We start from the raw sequence: 15,594 nt of genomic DNA on the forward strand, positions 1-15,594 counted from the left end.
AGTTCAATATCCCATTCATCATAAAGTAACATTCTAGTGTCTTCAATTTCAGATCGAAGAGGATGATCAAGACCACTATCTTGTGATAGGATATTTATTGCTTCCAGAGAATTTGAGAATAATTGGATCTTAGTGAGCTTGAGTATTTTACATACTTCCAATCCAATTTTGATAGCAAGGATTTCAACAGCAATAGAAGGATTAGTTCCTAAGCTTCTTTTAAAACTAAGAACCCATTCTCCTTTATCATTTCTAATGACACCGCCACAAGCCGCTTACATGTTGTTTTGAACAGAACCATCTACATCAATTCCTACTATGCCAAATGGAAGGGGAGTCCATAGAGCCAATGAGGAAGAGTCAGTTATAAAAATGCAGTGTTTTAGCTTGTCGGTATGGGTATCTTCCATAAGCTTGTGTAAACAACTGTGACTGATCTTCTTTAGTTGTGAACTTGTGCCTTCAAAGACATGCTTGCACCTCTGTATCTAAAGCAGCCAACAAACATGACTAAAGTGGTTGTGCCATGGCCATTTGTTAACACGCCTGTTACTCAAATTGTGGGTGCTGTTCCATTTGATCCAAGCCTGCAAATCACATGAGAAAAAAGAAGATAAATGGTTAGGATTATTAAAATCCTTCCATACATATTTAGCTCGCTCACAATCATGGAGGACGTGTATCACACTTTCCTCGCTCTTACACTCAAAGGGGCACTCATTAGTGTTTGAGAAGCCTCGCTTGGATCGAAAAGAGTTGGTTATTAATCTCTCATGGACAATTTGCCACATAAACAATTTAACTTTCTCAGGGATCTACCAATGCTAGATTTTACTCCATATTGGGTTCACATTTATGTTGTTAGGATTGGTGATGAAGTTATAGGCACTCTTGATAAAAAAACTGCCATATGATGATGTCCTCTACCAAAATAGGTCATGTTGATTAGTAGAAGGGGGTTTTAAATCTTTGAGTGTTTGGATAACCCCAGGAGGTAAAACAGTATTACTTATGAATGTTTCAACCACCCGATGGAAGGATAAAGCAATTGACAACATCATTGGGATTAATAGAATCAAGGTTTTTATCCACAAGAAGAATAAGAGGCTTGTTAAAAGGTGTCCAAAGGTCCTACCAATAATTGGCGTTGTGTCCACTGTTAACCTTCTTGCCAATCCCTTGTATAAAAGAATCCTAAACATTAACAATTTCTTTCCAGACCGAAGAGGAGAATTTCTTTAAGGCAACAATTGGTGTTTCTTCAGTACCATAATTGTATTTAACTCACAAGCATTGAACCCAAAGGGTATCTGATTTGGTGAGAATGTTCCAGCAAAGCTTCATGATAAAGGCTTTATTTTGGCTTTCAAGATCTGTGATGCCTAATCCCCCTTCCCTTTTACTCTTGGTAATTTCTTTCCAAGAGATTAGGTGAATCTTCCTTAAATCTTCATTCTGGCTTCATATAAAGCTACGGCTATGTTTTTCAATCTCCTTTAAGATACCTTTAGGAAGAAGGGTGGATTGCATTTGATAGGTAGGAAGGGCACCAATGACTAATTTAATCAAAACAAGACGGCTAGCCATGTTTAAATAATGACATTTCCAGGAGGAGAGGCATTTCTTGACCTTCTTGGTAATATGATCAAAAGTTGACCTTGTAGCTTTGGTATGTGTTAGAGGAACACCAAGATATTTACTCAAATCACCCGTAAGGCCAATACCGAGAGAGCGACTAAGAGCAACGGATCGGTTGATGTGTACATTTCTGAAGAAAAAGATTTTGGATTTATCAAGACTAATCTTATGTCTAGAACAATGTTTTGAAACCCGGACCGGACATCGAACCAGAAAGAGCAACGGGTCGTGGTTTTTATGGTCTAACCGGTTAAACCGGTAATCGAACTGGTGACATAAAAATTAAATAAAAAATAAAATTTATATGCATAATTATATAAATAAAACATTAATTTGTCAATGGTACTTGAGATTTCAACCTCAAAAGCTAGATGTTTAGATTGTTGGAGCTAGAGGTAGAGGCATGTTAGTACAAGCTTGTGATCTCAAAGAAAAATATTAGAGCTGGAAGCATGCCGTCATATCATGACTCACAAGCTTTCGATCTTGATGCTAAAGGTTGGATTTTTAGAGTTGGGGGCAGAAGTTGGAGGAGAAGTTAGAGATTGAGTTTGGGCCATAAAGGAGAGATTAGAGATTAGAGAAGAGAAGAAAAGAGAGAATTAGTGATTAGAGAAGAGAAATTGTGAATCTAAGCAACTCAGCCAAAATTTCTTTCTTTTTTTTTTAATTTTTTTGGCTTTAAACTGGGTTGACCCAGGTCTGGTTTCCAGGTCAACACCGGTTCTCTCAAAACCGGCCGGTTCAATTCAAGTCAAAGGTTAGATTGGTTCAATTGGTTGAACCAGACCGTTTTGTTCAACGGACGACGGTCGGACCAGTCAGACCATCCGGTCCGGTCCAGTTTTCACAACATTGGTCCAGAAGCAACACAAAAACGCTACAAGACATGTTTGACTTCCTCCATTTGGCTTAAAGTTTCATCCATAAAGAGAAGGAGGTCGTCAGCAAAAAAAAAGATGAGAGAGGACAGGGCCATCAACACCAAACTTCCAAGGTTTCCATCTTCCTTACTCGCATTCATATTGAATCAAGTGGCCAAGTCTTTCCATGTGAATCATAAAAAGGTTGGGACTTAGAGGATCCCCTTGGTGAACTCCCCTTGAAGGGGTAAAAGAAGGTCCAGCTTTACCATTCCATAAGACTCTCAAAGAGACTGATAAGATTGTTGCCATTATAATGCAAACAAAGCTATGGGATAAAGCTAAGAGCAGTAGTGATTCTTTTAGAAATTTCCAATTAAGACGATCAAAGGCTTTCTCCATGTCAACCTTGATTGCAACAAATCTTTTTCTACCTGGCTTAGTTTTCATTTGGTGAATAATCTCCTGGGCAATTATGATGTTGTCACAGCTGGATCTACCTGCAATAAAACTGCATTATTGAGGGCCAATTAAGCTTTACATAGATGGTTGGAATCTATTGGTGAGAAGCTTCGTGAGGATCTTGAAGCTAACATTACATAAAGATATAGGTCGCATCTCCTTGAGGGAAGCGGGATGATCAACCTTTAGAATAAGAATGATGTTAACGAAATTCACTTTTGACATAACAGAAGGATTTTGGAACATGTCTTTGATCATGGTACAAACTTTGTCACCCACAACATCCCATTGGGATTGAAAAAAATGTGCTTGTAAACCATCAGGTCCAGGAGCTTTGAAGACACCCATAAAAAAGGCGGCATTCTTAATCTCAATATCATCAACAGGTCATTGCATCCATTGTAGAGTGGAGGGAGGTAGAGGTAGGAAGCAGCTTAGCCACTCAATTTCTAGAGTAACATTGGGGTTAGGAGAATAGAGATTTTTTTTTTAAAAAAAGAATTAGTAATTGAATGCAAATTTGAAGTACTGAATCTGCAGAGTTAGCAATTAGGAATCAGGGTATGCTGTCACACCAAACGTTAATGTCCTTACATTACATAGAATTGACATGAAAGTCCACACAGAATCTTAATGAGGCTTTAAGTATACTTGATGCTTATATTTGACGTCCCCATACTACGATTCGGTTATCAATATTTCATTGTGGAAGCGAACTATGCTCGTGAGTTTTGATGAGGATAGCTTGAACATTAATTGGATTAAAGTCCTGCCATAAGTCTTGAATAGCCACTATTTCTCATGTTTTATAATGCTTAAATGACACGAGATTTATTCTAAATCAAAATTGTTTGGATTTTTATTTTATTGGGCAATCATAACTTTTAATTCTATACTTTACTTGCATTTTATTTTTGATTTTTATATTTTTTTTTGAATATTTTAAGTTTTTATATTTTTATTTTTTATTTTTTTTGGTTCCTCAATGAGCAAAGTATAAGGACCTTAAAATGATCCAAAATAATAAAAAATAAAAAGGTAGAGATATAAAATATAAAAAAATATAAAGATAAAAGATAAAAAATAAAATATAAATAAATTATAAAGATTAAAAATTATATTTACCTTATTATATCCTATTTGTTATCGTTATCATTTTAGTGCAAACAACTTGATAACTGTATCAAAAGTCAAAACACCACAATTTGTTTACCAACATCTCACCAGCTACGCAAAATAGGTTTTGTTGTTAGCCAAGGAAAAAAAAAAAAAAAACACTAATAGGCTTTGTCCATAGCTACAATACATGGGAGTAAAATTTGTACTTAAAGACTAACATATTGGATTAGTTTATCACAAAGTAATGAACTAAAACCTAAATTTCAAATAGAAGATGTATCTTTTGCTCAAAAAACAAATAGAAAATATATTTATATTCAATGTCTAACTATATCTTTAAGTGGATTATTTCAAATAAAAGAACTTTTATATGCAATAAAAAAAATGCTATTCATGTTTCTATAATACATGAAAGACACATGTTCCCTCTATTCCTTTTATAGGCTCCTTTTGCCAACTTCAGCTTGTTTCTAAATATAAGCCTTCTTTTGCCATTGTCTATCTCATTAATTTTCTGACAAAATTACCCCAATTAATTACACAAAATTAATTGATTAACTAATAAGTATAATCACATTTTTATCAAAAAAATAAGTATAATGAGATTAAAAGTGCATGTTTAAATAAAATGGTGCCAATTATTGACACATTTATCTCCCAACTAAATCAATCAATTTTCTTAATCTTCATAAAATGGTTAAAAGATGCTTATAGAAAGAGGGTGTAATTGATTTTAATTTAAATAAAAATATTATTGTTTTATTTTTCAAGGAAAATTAATCAACAAGTCTTTCTAATTTTTTTCAATTTTGAATCAAGTCCCTATAACTTATTTTATTTTATTTTAATAGAGCCTCTTATAGTTTAATAGATTAAATATCTTAAACCCTAAGAGTTAAAATCCTTGAATTTTTTCTTTTAAAAATAAAATTAAATACATTTATATTTTTATTAAAATATTATATAACTTTAAGATTAATTACATAATTTTTTATAAGTCAAAATTTATACATTAGACTATGTTTCCAGATAACTTCATATATATATAATTTTCATAAAAAATAATAAAAATATAAAAACATTGTAATAAATCAAATTCTTGTTGCTTTTTTTGCTAAAATTTTTAAATCAATTTTTCTATAAATTTTAAAAGCGTTTTGTTTTGAAAATGTTAATTATTCATTAATAATTTTAATCATCAATGGCTATCGATTAAATTATAAAAATTTAATTAAAATAAAATAAATTATAAGAATCTAATTCAAAATCAATAAAAATAAAAAAGATCTGTAAATTATTTTTTTCTTATCATTATTCCTTTTTTGTTATTAATCCAGAAGCGAAACAACAATATCATTTTCCCGTCTCAAGGCTCTGGACTTTGAAGTCAAGACCAGTGCACATAGGCTCTTTAGCAATGTTTTAAAACCCGAATCGGACAGCGAACCAAAAATGTTAATGGATCATGAGTCTCATGGTTCAACCGGTCAGACTAGCGGTTGGATCAGTGACCTAATAATTAAATAAAAAATTATATAATATATATATATATATATATATAAGAAACAAGCTAGCAAACAACACTAGATTCTCAAATGTATTAGGATTCAGGCATAATCACTTGAAAAAAATAAAGGGCCTGTTTGAAAACTTGTTTTGAGAACAGTTTTCTATTCTTTAGAACAAGAGAACAAAAAAAAAAATCCGTTTGGTAACGTTTTTTCAAAAAGTATTTTGGAAATAAAAAAAATATTGTTCTGAAGAATAGAAAAATGGAAACAACTTTTAAGTGTTCTGCTATTATTGTTCTGGAGAACAAGAGAGAATAAAAAAAATATCTATTTTCATTATTTTTTGTTCTCAAAACATGTTCTACAAAACATTAGTTCTCAGAACAATAAAATAAAAACAGTTTTAAACAGCCCCAAAACCTCTATTTACAATAAACAACTCTTACCATTTGACTATCTTTGACAGCTGCACGCCTACACTAGAGTTAACCAAGAATGCAAAGTCGCGAACCAAAATGAAGAAAGTGAAGTGAAGATGAAGAATGAAGAAGCATCTGAAGTTTGAGAAAGCTCGAAATGGCTGAGGTTGAATAGTGAAGAAAGCGAAGGGGGAACACAAAACCCAAATGGTTGAGAAGGTGAATCCAAGATGGCTGAACGACAAAGACGATGAAGACAGAGCCAATATGGCTGAGTGGCTTAAGGGCGAAGACACATAGAACAAAACCCAGATGGTTGAGATTTGAGAAGGCGACGAGAATGCATGTGTGCATCGTGCGAGACAAAGAGAAGTGAGACTAAAAAGACTAAGAATGGGTCCTTTTGGGTGTCGATCTACTAGACAGAGTGAGGAGAAGGCTTTTTTATTTTTCAAAATACCAATTTGATCCTTTTTTTATGACCCATTTTTGACCCACAAAAACCCATTTCGGGTTTTAGGTTTTTCCCAAGCTTTTAAAAACCATGCAGTTCTAGGCAATCCAACTGCTAATACAAGTTAATTGGTTAAACAAACCTGTTTTCTTCAACGGATGATGGTTTGACTATTCGGATCAGTTTGGGTCTTAAAACATTACTCTTTAGATTGCTATAAATAGTTTTTTTTTTTTTAAATAAAATAACCAGGCGAGGCGTTTCAAGTTTCGACCTTGTTGGATTCACGTGATGAGCAAGCCACAACGTACGACCCAGAAAGACCGGAGCTGACGACCCGTTTGCCCACACCACGAAACTAAACACAGCGAAAGTTGATTGCGGCGAGTTCGTTTCAAAATTGTACAGAGAGGCTGTTTCGGTAAATTCATTGAGCCCCTTGGAATCCGCATCAAAGACCATCGACAAATCATAAACCTTTTGCTCTCCCCTCCTTCTTCACAAATTGCTTCACCCAACCATCACACCCCTTCCCACCACAAAAATGCTGACACCTTCTGTCTTGAAGGTTAATCCCCTCTTTTTCCTCATCAGTTCTGTTACACTTCATTATTATTATTATTATTAATAGTACTTTTTTTTTTCATGCATCTCTATTTGTGCGTGTAAATTTGATCCCGGTTGATAGATCTTTGTCCGAAATGACGAACTCTTTATCGTTTCGGCCTGAATTTCGCTCTCTCTCTTTTTCTTTGTCCCCCTTTTTTTCATTTTATGGGTTGAAGGAATTTGGTTGATCGGGATACTTGTTTCTTCTTGATCGGGCACTTCAAAGATCTTGTGATATAGAATCACAATTTTGTTGGGAGGCTTCGGGTGTAGCGGACGGAGTCACGAAAAGGGGTTCTCTGTCTTTGTTAATCTGGTTCATTCTTCTTCCTGTCTCGCTTGGGATTTCAATTTTCAATTGTAATGATCAAGTTCTGATGTTTTCTTGAAACCCGAGTCTAACTATAATGAAGCACTCTGTGTCTTTGCTACCTCTCATTTCTTGAAGCTGATTCTTTCTGCTAAAGGCCCCCTCTGATTTTGAATTGTCGATAAGTACAAATGTTCTGTCTTAAAATTTTGGAGTGAGAAGTGGAGATTCCACGAGACGTAATTTACTGATTGGCTTATTCCTGTCGAGCCTAGCAGTGTGAAAAGCCTGGTATTGTTACTGATTATATTCAGGAATCCATTCACTGAGGAGTCTAGTTGGGTTTGTTTTCCTAATTATATTCAGGAACCCATTCAATTCTCATACTTGCCTTCTAGCAGTTTAGTTTTCATTAACAAGTATTCTCTTGTAAGTTTCCCTTCTTCGGAAGAATTGAAGTATTTTATAATCTTACGTTAAACACTGAGGCTAAGCAACACTGGCAGCCCATGTTATTCGCACTTGTTTGAGTTCTTGCCACTCAAAATTCTTCCTTTTCGTTTTCAAGAAATGTTGGAAGACAAGTTGTGCGCCAGTTATCACAATAGAAAATTGTTCCTGCAGGCAATAGGAAGCTTTGGTCAATCAGAACTTGTTTTTCTTGGATGTGCCTATTGGATTTACTTTCTATTAGGATGTTTGTTAATATATCAAGTGTAATGAATTTGACTTGATATGAGAAATCACACATTGGATACAATAGGGTTTAATAAGATAGACACACACACACACACACAAATGAAAGGACTTATAAATTCAGTATTAAGTTTTTGAGTTAACATGTAGTGTCAATTCCATTCATAAGTGAAAGGACTCACTATCCGTTCCGTTCCAAACATTTTTTCCCTATGAAATGCATGTAATTGATAATAAACATTTGGAAGAAAAGCACAATAGAAAATATAAAGAGTTGAAAATAGTTGGGAGAAGTACTGAATATATATAATGTGTTGTGTGAAAAGTAAGTGAGAAAAATTGTCAGGGAAAAAGTAAGTAAAAGGAAAAGGCACAAAAGCATGGATTGGTTTAAGAGTTTCCTTTATGTTATATAAATAAAATTCTTGTAGTCTTCAAAGGAGAAAAGATCCATTTAAACATATCCCCTATGGAGAAAAGATCCATTTAAACATATCCTCTATGGTTGCATGAAACATTTAAGGAAAAAGGTGCTGCTATCATAGTTTTTCAATTTGATGGTTGAAACTCATTAGTGGCTTTCAATTTCATGTCTGCAGGTGTTTTGAATCTTTTGATTCACTGTAATGCGCTAAGAATTTCATAAAACTGATAAAATGGAAGACAATTGCTCTTCCGTAACGAGATGGGAGGATCTCGACATAGACATTTTGGTGAAGATTTTCCAGTTGCTTGACATCTTCCAGTTAACTTCTGGCATTGCTCATGTTTGTAGTGCATGGCGTATGGCTTGCTGTGATCCCCTTCTTTGGAAAACTCTTGATTTATCGATGCTAAAATCCAATTTCATCAAGATTCCATTAGAGCCATTTGTCTATGTTGATGGACGATCGGATACTACATTGACCCGATTGTTGAAGATTTCTTTGAGTCTAAGCAGGGGGAGCATAATGACATTGATCCTTCATTTCAACTTGTACATAAGCGATGATCAGTTGACATACACTGCTGAAAGGTAATTTCAGGTTTCATTTATAATGCTAAAAGCAACAACCGAACAAGTAATATTCTCTTGGTTTCTGATTTGTTGGCCATTCCTTTTGTTTAGACGGGTTAACTTGAACTTTTGCATTGTATGCTGTTATGTTTAGGATTATACTGATTATTACAGCTATGAAATAATGCAAGTATGCGACTTGATTTAATATTTGAGGAGCCATTTGGTCTTGATTTTCAAGAAAAGGTTGTTACTAATTGAGGCGCTGCTTGGCATTCTCTTCACCATTAGCTATGGCAGGATTGGTGTTTCATTTAAATGCTTTCTTTTATCATAGACTTGCTGGAAAACATCTAAAAGTATTTAAGCTATAAGTGGTTGTGGTTGCCTTTTCAAAATATATTCTATTTATGTGGTTACTTTGTTCAATAATTATCTTCTGTCATCCCTTGTTGCAGGTGCCCTAAACTCAGACGACTTGTTTTGCCAGCGTGGAACAGAATCAAGAAAACAGGAATGATCAAAGCCATACGTGGCTGGAAAGATCTGGAGTCCTTGACAATGCCTACCATAGCGAATCCACCATATCTTCTCGAAGAAATTGCAGTGAATTGCGAGAACTTCAGTGAACTCAAGATTATGGGTCCCTGTGATACTTTCTTCGCTAAATCCATTGCTGATTATCTTCCGAAGTTAAGAGTGTTGAGCCTTCGATGTTCAACACTGTTAAAGGATGTTCTCATTCTGATCCTAGAGAGCTTGCAACACCTGGAGGTGCTCAACATATCACATTGCATTCTGATGGAAACCGTTCCACCTCATCAACATAAAAGGATCGTTACAAAGATTGATCCCGTTATCCTTGAGAGGGCTTCGCGATTACGCGAATTTCTCACATGCATGCAAGACTCATGCATCATGTGCCAGAGAACAAGAACTGATGAAGGGCTTGTGAGGTGGTACAAGTATGAGGAAGGCCTGTGGAAAACAGATGAGGTTGGGTCTCTCTCACTTTGAGGAAATAGGAAAATGGTATAATAGTGAATTTTAGGTGTTGCTGCGTATGTTACCTTTTATCCTGTTCTTTGACTTGTTCTACCTTCAAATAGTGTATCCAAATAAAGATTGTTGGATTATAACAGTTGAAATGTGTCGTAATGCCCCTGAGAAGAAGGGATGTTAAATTTTGTAAGTGTACATAGAAGTTAGTCATGCTCTGCTTTTAATGTAGTTCATACTTCGTATGTTGACTTACCTTCACAATTTTTTTTTTAATCTTTTGGCTACTTTGGTTAACATTTCTCCTAAAGCAGGAAATAATACATTGAGTGAGCAAGCTCGAAGCTAGGTAAGTTTTTTTCCCCCTATTCTTTTAAACGATGTAAAAAGTGCAAGAGCTTGGGAAAATATTACCTTTTTTATTTCTTATTTGAATAATGTATAAGGTGTGAAATATGTTTTGATTCATATAATTGTGGTATGGTTATTTTTTTCCAAAAATTTAGTAGATTATAACACACACACGCACACATAAAGACCCCCCCCTTTTTTTTATCCCGCATGATTGGATATGGTTCCCTGCACTGTGTGTGTGTGTGTGTGTTTTTTTTTTTTTAATTTCAATCTCTCATTAGGACATGTTTCAATTCATAGAATAAATCATCACAAAAGTATGATTACTTAAGATTTTATTTGTTAGAGACTAAATTAAAAAAAAATATAATCTTATGAAAGACTAAATTAATAGAATAACTTTATGAGAGTATAAATCCCCCCCGGGGGGGGGGGGAGACTCTAAACATTTTGGGAAGGAAATCAGTGGACCAGTAATGGGGAGAATTTCAACTAGGGCCTTTTAGAAACAAATTAATCACGTGCAAGGCTGAAAAACCCTGGGACACTTATGCGAACTCAAGGGTCTCAATTGCAATTATTATTTTTGGTCCAATTATCAAAATACCCTTGCATTTTCTCTAAACAATTCGGTTACCGGAGCTTTGGTGCCAGTGTGGTAGTCAATGATCGATCAAATGTAACCAATGAGCCAACAAACACTTTGATTTGTATAGTGCACAATTATATATATATATTATAACTTTTTCTTCCAAGTATTTTATTCCTTATGGCATATTTTGGATACCTTATTATGTATATTTAAACAGTTACTTGTAAATATTCAAATATCACTTATATATAAAAAAAGTTATCAATTTTTTAAAACTTATTTATTTTTTTTTCAACTTGTTTGTTAAATGTTAACAAGTTATCAATATTTTATATATATATATATATATATAAAAGCAGCTGGTAATAGGACACTTTCTTTTTTAAAAAAAGAAAAGGCAATGGCATTTTGATAATTGAACCAAAAAAATTAATTGCAAGTTAAGTTCTTAAGCCTGCAAAAGTTTTTCAAATTTTTTTGGACCTTGCTTGTGATTATTTTATTTTAGAGGGCCCTAGTTGAAAGTCTCCCTTAGTAATATTTAAAAATGGCTACTTAAGTTGACTGTAATGGGAAGTATGCATCCTGCATTTTGAAAATTTCAATTTTTTTTTTATGTTGGAATGAACCTCAAGGTTTGACATTAGCAAAAATAAATTATATGTAATTAAAAAATAAATAAGTTATATAATAATATTGACTCTTTGAGCAACCTGAAGAAGATTACAATTCAATTCAACTAAATTGCTCGGTATTTTATTACCGAGAGAGAGAGAGAGAGAGAGAGAGAGAGAGAGTTGCTTGGCATTATCAGTCTACCAAGACTTGAGAGATAAGCGAGGACGGCTAAATTCCTGCTGAAACCTGCTAAATACAATTTATATTTTACTAATTTTATAAATATATTAATTTAGGTTATATATTGCTTTAGTGTGTAAGAAATATTTAATATAGTTATATCAAATAAGTAATTTTATATTGCTTTAATACTTTTATTAATAATGTTGGCGTAATTGATTGTATTTTTTTGGGGACTGGAAATATGATCACATTCTCAAAATAAAGGATACAAGTAAATCAGAAGTTTAAGAGCCTGTTTGTTTTCTATTTTTAAAAATTATTTTTTATTTTTGAAAACAGAAAAAAAAATTGTTTGGTTAAGTATTTTCTATTTACTTGTTTGCAAAATTGTTTCATTTTTTGTTCTTAAAAAAATAGAAATAATTTTAAGTTGTTTTTGATTTATTTTTTTATTTTAAAATATACTACATTTAATTAATAAAAATTATAATTATGTTAATCAATTTTATCATAAATTGCCATCATTAACCACCTATAATCAATTAATCATCACTATCAGTTTATTTTTTAATTCTAAAACTTTTTTAAATTAATATAACTAAACAGATTTTTTTTGTTATGAAAAACAATTCTAAATGTTGTATTACAAAATAATTTTAAAAAACAAAAAATGAGAACAGAAGCCAAACAAGTCCTCAGTCAATCATTTTTGTTATCTACCATCTTCTAACAAAATCATAGTGGTTGATGAAAAGTGTAAGAATCATAAATTCAATCTGAGGCATTTGCAGCTAAATCTCATACTTCTTTCGGTCTCATTTATAAATATATTTTAAAAGATTTATATGGTCCTATTTATAAATAACGGTACGGCTTTTTAAGTAATATATGAAAAATATTTTTAAAAATTTTTTTCATGAGAGAGAAAAAGTAACATAATATCACTTTTAAATTTGTTATATAAGTACACATTTAAAATTTTACACATTTTTATTTTTTGTACTTTTTTACATTGATATTGATAAGGTTGGTAGAAATAATTTATAAAGAGGGCCGGAGGAATATACAAAAATTAGCTTTCCTGTACATAAAATTTATAATCATACTCCAATCCCTATACAGGACCCATTTATTTAAGATTAAAAAATAAATAATTTTTAGGTAGTTTAGAGATTTTATAAAAAGAGATTTATTTTGTAAAAATTTTATAAAGAGCAGACGTTATTTTATGTTTGGTTACGATAATAAAAAATAATTATTAGTTAGTTATTTTTAAATTTTATAATATCTTCCTTTATTTTTGTTTTATAAAAATAATTTATTATGATATCATTTTAAAATTTTATAATATCTTTGTGTATCCTATTTCTTTAAAATAATTTTTTTTTATCGCATTAGATTATTTTCAGATGCTATTCAAAGTAGCTTCTTCAAATAATTAAAAATTTATTTTTTTATTTTGATTATTTTCAAAAACTTTAAGAAACATTATGAAAACTCACAAAATAAATTTTTTTAAAAAATAAGTGATTTTTTTTCATAAAATAACTAAAACAAATGGGCTATAATAATCTATATCTTGGTCAAGAAGTAGGGGTGTAACTCAATGTCATCCCTAAATATATGAATCAATATACTTTAGGATTTTTTTATTTATAATACATATTCTTTAAATTATATTAATTGAATTGAAATCAGTTTAATTATTATTCTACCACAGTTCAACTACTGAACTTTAAACTAATATATTAATAACTGATTCAATATGTTACAGGTCAAAACATGAGTTTTTAAATGCACAATCAATCTTCTTCTTCTTCTTTTTTCTTATTCAAAAATTCATCCAACGCTTACTTTTCAAGGATTATGAATTTGTGATAATATTTTTTATATTTTTTCTAAATTTATTCATTAGCAATGTAGTAAAACTTCAATTCTCTTGTAACTTGAGAATGTATGAAATATGCAACGCAAAGAGATCTCAGTCATATATTTCATAAAATCACATGAATTCTCATATATTTTTTAGTTCACACTTCATAATTCATAAATACATCAATAGATAAAAAAAATTAATTGCAGGTTAAACACTTAAAATGTCCATACCCTGAAGACTAGCTGAAGCCACGCCAGCTAATCCCGCATACTCGTTTTGATCATTTTTATAAATTATGTTTTAGAAAATTTTATTGGTTCTTTATACAAATAATTTTCTCTTAGTTTTTGTAAGTTTTGAAGAAAAATTCTAAAAATATCCTCTGTCAAATTCTTAAAAGAAGTGCAATATTTAAATTTTTTTTAAAATTTCTTCCCACAAATCAAATCATTATTTTGTTAAATATGGGGAAAAAATTGATAAGTGATTTATTTTTAAAACAATTTTATGAAAAATTAATCATTTTTTTCCTACAGTTTTAATTCAGTTATAACTTAATCCTTAAATTTGACTAGTCGTAACTTAATTCTTATAGTTTTGATTTAGTTAAAACTCAATTCCTGAATTTTGAACCTGTACAACTCACTCTTTATAATTTTAGCAATTTAAAATGCAGATCCTATATTTTATAAAAATGTGAAAATCAAAATTATTTTAAAACTTATGAGTTATGAACTTATATTTTAAATTATTAAAACTTTGAATCTTTATAATTTCCTTAAAGATTATACACGTTTAGATTTGAAAATAATTTTTCATAAAAAGTGATGTTTGCAAAACTGAAAATCAAATAATTCTACATTCTTCAATGAAACTTCCTTTTCACCCCCCAAAAAAAATTATCGTCCAACATTGCTGTGTTTTTTTAAAAAAATTAAAGTACATTTTTTCCAATGACACGTATGAAATATAATTCATTATCTTTCCAGTTCAGTATCCAAAGTATGGTGAATAGCTTTTTCATCTATTGCTTTGCCTTTCTTTTGTTGATTCTCATGATTTCCAATCTCAACCTTGATCCAAATTTCATCTTCTTTACTTCTTGTCAAAAGGAAATCATGAATCCTCTTACATCCAAAGAAGAAATTGATCTACTCAACAAGAATATCTCCAAGCTTGATGACGAAATGAGAGACAGGTTTAGATGATCATCGACTTTCAAAAATGTAGATTCAACAGTGCAACTCCAATCAATTTGATAAATCAAGCAACCAACAACAGGAGCAGCCAACGGATGTTCAATTAAATGAAGTCCTAGGAAATCATGTTCAACCAAATAAATCAACAACTATGATTCAAGGAGCCAAAATACCCATCTCTTATAAAGAATCACTTATTGGCTATAATGGCTGCTATGGAATCCATTCAAGGAGAGAAACTAAACATCGAAACAAAACTCTTGCTAAGGGTGATAGTTTTTGATTGGAAATCCATGAAATAATTTAGATATTATATAAATTCTTCCAATCTACTTGAATTAAACTTCCATGGTGATAGATTTACTTAGGAAATAGGCAAGATTAAAGAATGGCTGGATTAAGTTTTCTGTAACATAAATTGAAGACTTAAATTCCATTAGATTGACTCCTTTCACCTGCTTAAATATGGTTTTGATCATCACCTCATTAGGATTTAGCTTACAAGGAAGGACTACTAAGAATGCCAGAATATTCTTTTTAGATGTCATGTTGCTTGGATACTAGAGGACTCCTTTCATCCTTTGGTCAAACATTCTTGAAGCACTAATAATTGGAATGAAGGGGTTTCTAAATTTACAACCTCCACTCCCCTTTGGAACAAGGATTAAATTGAAAATATATCTTCCAGAAGGAAA

At 31.7% G+C, this 15,594-nt stretch overlaps 1 protein-coding gene across 2 annotated transcripts; it reads left to right on the plus strand.

The window, feature by feature from the left end:
- Positions 1-6,824: 6,824 nt before the first annotated feature.
- LOC129292641 (F-box/LRR-repeat protein At3g48880-like) lies at positions 6,825-10,353 on the plus strand. Of its 2 annotated transcripts, XM_054930232.1 has the most exons (4): positions 6,825-7,034; positions 7,252-7,391; positions 8,681-9,096; positions 9,537-10,353. In XM_054930232.1, the coding sequence occupies exons 3-4, from the start codon at positions 8,738-8,740 to the stop codon at positions 10,093-10,095; spliced, it is 918 nt and encodes a 305-aa protein (XP_054786207.1). In that variant the 5' UTR covers positions 6,825-7,034; positions 7,252-7,391; positions 8,681-8,737; the 3' UTR covers positions 10,096-10,353. The 2 variants fall into 2 exon arrangements, with proteins under 2 accessions (XP_054786207.1, XP_054786206.1); XM_054930231.1 differs by lacking the exon at positions 7,252-7,391 and having other exon boundaries at positions 6,828-7,034.
- Positions 10,354-15,594: the final 5,241 nt, after the last annotated feature.

Source organism: Prosopis cineraria, unplaced genomic scaffold (assembly GCF_029017545.1).
Source record: "Prosopis cineraria cultivar Desert tree isolate PC_DT_omini unplaced genomic scaffold, ASM2901754v1 PC14, whole genome shotgun sequence".
NCBI lineage: Eukaryota > Viridiplantae > Streptophyta > Magnoliopsida > Fabales > Fabaceae > Prosopis > Prosopis cineraria.

What these genes read in the sequence shown, in the direction of transcription:
- LOC129292641 (XM_054930232.1), top strand. Translation starts at nt 8,738, where the DNA reads ATGGAAGACAATTGCTCTTCCGTAACGAGATGGGAGGATCTCGACATA. An exon ending in TTGACATACACTGCTGAAAG is followed by an intron (nt 9,097 to 9,536) that starts GTAATTTCAGGT and finishes CCCTTGTTGCAG; the next exon opens with GTGCCCTAAACTCAGACGAC.